Source organism: Sardina pilchardus, chromosome 24 (assembly GCF_963854185.1).
Source record: "Sardina pilchardus chromosome 24, fSarPil1.1, whole genome shotgun sequence".
In the NCBI taxonomy this organism is placed as follows: Eukaryota; Metazoa; Chordata; class Actinopteri; order Clupeiformes; family Clupeidae; genus Sardina; species Sardina pilchardus.
This window is the reverse complement of record NC_085017.1, coordinates 14,200,995-14,206,431: the sequence shown is the minus strand read 5'-3', so window position 1 is coordinate 14,206,431 and position 5,437 is coordinate 14,200,995. Positions and strand designations below refer to the sequence as shown.

Here is a 5,437-nt window from a genome sequence, read left to right as displayed (position 1 = left end):
GTCTCCCATAGAGACAAGCCCCACCATCACCATCAGCACCACCATGGGGTCAGTCTCCACTTGCACTATACATATACATATATACACATATACATATATGTATATAAAAATATTAATTTGAATGATAATTCTGTATCACCATCATTTTGCAACTGTAATGTGACCTATTATGACACTGTGACAACATATTATGGTCTGTTTTCAGGACAGTGCACTTCAGGGCTGCAAAGAACTTAACTGAAAACTTAGTTGTTGTAAACTTTGTACAAACAGGTTATGATAACACCTGGCATTGACGGAAGCAAATTTTATGGCCTTGTGTTCCGGTAGCATCAAATCAGTGGCCACGTTCGACTTCTTCAAGCGGTGTGTAGATCTGGTTGAATGTGAGGCATGTTTATATTGAAAGATTCCGCCAGGTCTGCGCAGCACTGCAAGTTTGAACTCGCCCACTGATTTGATGCTTTGTGTTCTTTTGAAGTTTACAATACTTCGGTTTGTCTGTAGGGACCCTCACCTCACTACCAAAGTGTAGTTATATTTTGGTATATTGTCAGTGGTATAAAATAGTGTTTGTTTTGACGTGCTAGCTTGCCCTCACGTGCTTTTACTATAGGCCATTCATTGCTAACGTAAACAACGATCTTGCTCAAAACTCCACCAATTAATGTCATTTTGCACTTTAATCCTCTCCTTTTTGAATTTTGATAAACTCAAATCCACTCAGCAAAAGTGGAAATGTTTATGACTAACTTGCAAGTGGGGTTCCAGTTGTCAGGCAGAGATAGTCCCAGATTATACCACTGCTTGGTCAAATTTCCTATTGTGATGCGCTATTTGGAACGTGCATTATTTTTCAATATACCGCACGGCTATGAAGTAGTTCCCTTCTTTTGGGCTTATTACACTTGAATATTAATTCGCCAATGTGAATGTAATGGTAGAAACAGCAACATTGTATGTAAGACAGCGGCAATATAGCAGTGGTATAAGCGGGATAATCAACTCCACGCCGTGCGTTTCTAAGAAAATAATGCGCTTATCGAAGTGTAAAGTCCCCTCCGCCTGCGGCGTCGGTTCCTTATTACCACTTGGAACGTGCATTATTTTCCTAGAAACGCACGGCGCATCGTTGATTATCCCTTTTATCACTATTCTGCAATAAAAACCACTCATCGGTCACTTAGTGTTGTGTGTTGGTGCAAGACAGAGCCTAGGCACCAGGGTTACTCAAGAGATCAGATTAGAAAGAGGTACGGGAAGCAGTTGCGGTCACTCTGACCACCTTATCACTCGACTGCGGAATGTCCCAGGCCAGCACAGAATAATCTATCAAAACTGCCAAAGTAAAGAATTACAAATCTCTATAAACCTTTTGCCTGCACAAACAATTATTTTTCAAAAATGTCCATTCCATGTGGTGGGACCACAATGGAAATAAGCCTCAGGGCTTTTTTGTGTAATCCTGACTTTCTTGTTGAAAGAGATGGTGCGGTCTATGATCTGTATCATGTTCTTTTATTTTAAATATGAGTTGGTCAAATAAATCAAATAAAATAAAAAATCCATCCGTCTTGGCCTCCCCGTGTGCAGGAGGACTCCGAGCCTCATCACTGTGACCATGGAAGAGTGATCCAGATGTACCAGCAGGAGAAGAAGCACAAACACTCCACCTCTCAGGCAGACCTGGTACGAGCCTCCGCAACCCGCTATGGCAAATACAACAACACCCCTGTGCCTGGGTTAGGGTGCTTCTCCTACAAATAAAGTGAAGTCAACTAATCAACTGTGATTGTTTTTCATTATTTAGGTGGAGGCGGAGGACAATGAGAAATCATTCCCTCAGGAGAAACCTCGCACCCAAAGTAAGAGCATGTGCCACTTAACAATTTAACAGAGGGGACCAATAAATTATTCTCAGTGACTGGTTAATCATACAGTACACTCACACTTGGTTATAAAGAACTAGCCCTTGAGACTCAATAGATATGACAGTCCTTTAAAGGGAAGCAGGAAGAAGTTTCTCCACCTTTAACGTCAAACAAGCACATCACTGTGAAATCGTCACCCCACTTACAACAGTGTCATCACGAGAGAGCACTAAAAAACCCATTTAACTGTTGCAGTCATTTTACGTCAAGGTCATCAAGTTTCCTGCACGTTGCTGTCATTTCTTGACATGAGCTCTCTCTGTGTCTTTTGCACCTCTAGAAGAGAAAATGCTTCCCTACATGATCACCATCGGTGACGGGATACACAACTTTGCGGACGGCCTGGCTATCGGCGCGGCCTTCTCCATGTCCTGGAAGTCAGGCCTGGCCACGTCTCTGGCTGTCCTCTGTCACGAGCTGCCCCACGAGTTGGGTAAGTGTCCCCCCCTCTCTGACGTCTTCCTGCTGAGCTCTGCTGCTTACATATTAACTGTATCTGCAGCTCAGCAGCACAGGCAACTCTGCCTTCTTACAGTATGTCTGAATCCTATATTTGACATTGTCACACAGTTGGTCAAATAACTATACATAAACTCATGTCCCCTTTTTTACTCCATTGTTGGTGTGTAGCAAGTATCTCTCCAATCATTTAATTGTCAGAAAGGTCGCACAGCCTACCGTATAGCCTATCAGCCTCATTCCATCAGGGACATCCTATTTTTACTATTCATTGGGAGCCTCTACTCTCCTGCCTGTATACTGAAGGTGACTTTGTTATCAGCCGACTGAGATAGACATCAACAATGGGCACAGAACCTGTAAAATAACTTTACAAAATGTTCTTTCTCCCTGTGGCTGCTCCTTGACTGTGGTACATTGCGGGTCACTTTGCTATCAGATCATCATAAAATCTGCCACACAGCAGTTCCCAGCCCTTACAAAGCCTTATCAGTGTCATCTTATTTTACTGCTGCCCTCGTTGGTTTGCACCACAGGTGACTTTGCCATTCTCCTGCACTGCGGCATGTCTGTGAAGAAGGCCTTGCTGCTCAACATGGCCAGTGCCATGACCTCCTTCATCGGACTCTACATCTCGCTGTCCGTCGCCACAGACGCGGCAACAAAAGAGTGGATAGCGGCCGTAACAGCTGGCTTGTTCCTTTACGTGGGCCTAGCAGACATGGTACGTGTCATGGTGTAAAGGTCCATATCAGTACAGGTGAAATATGTGGTTCAGGAAGGGATAGAGTAAGGCCTGAGATTCTACGTTCTGTGCATTCTACGTTGCCATAGTGATTCATGGGAAAGGTCAAAGTTCAGGAAAGTTGTGAATTGGACTCATTGTGGAGCCCCAGCCCACCCTCCAAAATATTTTCTATCATCCAAGGCTAATACATCTAATAAAAATGGGTCCCTGCCCCCAGGCTCTGAAAGTGTTAGTGACACCCAGCTATGTGTGTGATTAGCAGAAAGTTACTTAATTAAAAACTGAATATATTTGTATAACACAAATGAACAGGAGTTGAAATGATCAAACCTGGATTTTTATAGATTTGTTTCATTGTGCTGCGACCGACATACATCAGGTGACATGTGTCAGTTAGTGTGTTATTCATTGCATTATGTATGGTGTAAAAAAAAAAACATATCTCTTGTGAAAATGTATATTCACTGAATCTGTATGACTGCTTCCCCAGAAGCCAACAGTGTTTGATGACTATATTTTTTCTTTCAGCTTCCTTCAATGGTGCACGTGAACAGCCCAAGGCCCTGGTTGGTGTTTGTGTTACAGAATTTAGGCCTTTTGACCGGGTGGGGCGTCCTTTTGCTCCTCTCCCTTTATGAGGACCAGATTGGAGTCTTCTAGAGACTGGATGTTTTTTTTTTTGTCATGTTGTTTGTTTGTCTGTATGCTATTTGTGGTTGTTTTAAGAATTAATATATTTTCTCAACTGAAATGATGAATTTAAATGGAGATCCTTTTTATGTTCGATACATAGGGGAGTTTTGATCGGAGGTGGAAAACTCCAGCTTCAGAAAGTAAAAGTCCAATCATGAATTGGTTCTGCCTGCAGATTGTTTAAAGGTGACATAGAATGGAAATCATTTTTTCTTGGTTTTCATGAATTATGAGAGGTTGTGCATAAACAAGAGCTAACATGAACATGAGGGATGCTTGTGCCCTCCTTCATACATGTATGAAAATCTTGAAATTAGAAATAGACACTAAAAATGGGCGATTCAGCAAAACTGCTTGCTTGTGGTGTCAGACCTCGCAAAGCCATTGAAGTTCAATTGGGGTTGCCAAAGAGGGCGCCATTTAGTCAAACAGACCATTTCAATACCCAGCCTAAATACAGTATATGGTTTTAATTAGTCTTGTAAAATTGCAATTGAGTTTATTTTTTAAATCAAAGTTGAATATATACTATTTTAAAATCAGAGAACACAGTGCAATACTCAATTCATCCATTCTATGTCCTCTTTAATTGACAAATGTTACTTGCAACCAAACAGAATCATTCAGACACAGGAACTCAGGAACCATGGAACTGCCAAACAACATTACAAGAAATGCTTCAGAAAGTAGAAGTCCAATCATGTATTGGTTGTACCTGTGTACTTAACACAGGTGATCTCATCAATTAGCTGCTCTACCTCACTGAAGAGTTGTGCTAATTAGAATTAGCTGGTTTAAGAGAGTGGTTGGCACAGATATGTGGTAGAATTTTTTACTTTCTGAAGCTGGACTTTTCCACCTCTGGTTTTGATACACTGGATGTGTCAGTTCAGCGTTGGGAAAGGTGCTGAAACTCAAACTGTTAGAAGAGTGGAAAACCCAGAATTAAGCAATGCTTTAAGCAAGCCTTCAGTTAAACAGTAGTTTAGGAGTGTAGGATTCTTATCTTGAGTAAATGTGTGTCAAAATGAATGAAAGCTTTACTATTACGTTTGACTTTACACAACCAGTATATTGGTCCATGTAGCAGTGAACTATGAACTTCATGTAGCCCCCAATACCTCTATGGTAAAGCTTTCACGTGGACATAAGCAGGTCTCACAAGAAGTCGACTGCATATTTCCCAGCACTACAGAGTTTGCGCAGATGAACAGCAACAGAGTGAGAACAAAATGCACTCTATTCAAGTTAACAGAGTTATTCATCTCCTGAGAAGCTGTGTGTGGCTCAGATATCCTATTTTCACAACACATAACCAGATCAAGCCATCTGTGCAATTACCATTCTTTTTGTACATTTAGTGATGAAATATAATGAGTTTGTATATGTACAAAATAAAAATGCTTAAGTGTGTGTGTGTGTTTGTGCTGTGTGTGTTTTGCATCACTCATGTGTGAAAAATCTCTCCAGAAATAGACTTCTTATTATGGAGATGATCCCGCTCAGGATGCACCTATGAATAATGCATTTTAATGCACAATATAGCCACTAACAAGCACATTTAGGACTAATCTATGACTTCATCAGAAGCAAGTGGTATTATGCC

At 41.3% G+C, this 5,437-nt stretch overlaps 1 protein-coding gene across 1 annotated transcript in view; it reads left to right on the top strand.

Moving 5' to 3' along the window:
• The window catches only part of slc39a4 (solute carrier family 39 member 4), a 15,734-nt gene extending 10,550 nt beyond the window's left edge, over positions 1 to 5,184 (top strand). Inside the window, exons 7-12 of the mRNA XM_062530037.1 lie at positions 1 to 48; positions 1,594 to 1,689; positions 1,811 to 1,865; positions 2,212 to 2,364; positions 2,927 to 3,114; positions 3,667 to 5,184. The exon at positions 1 to 48 is cut by the window's left edge and continues 129 nt beyond it. Coding sequence (XP_062386021.1) covers positions 1 to 48; positions 1,594 to 1,689; positions 1,811 to 1,865; positions 2,212 to 2,364; positions 2,927 to 3,114; positions 3,667 to 3,798 — 672 coding nt within the window. The 3' untranslated portion in view covers positions 3,799 to 5,184. The remainder of the gene's footprint in view (positions 49 to 1,593; positions 1,690 to 1,810; positions 1,866 to 2,211; positions 2,365 to 2,926; positions 3,115 to 3,666) is intronic.
• Positions 5,185 to 5,437: the final 253 nt, after the last annotated feature.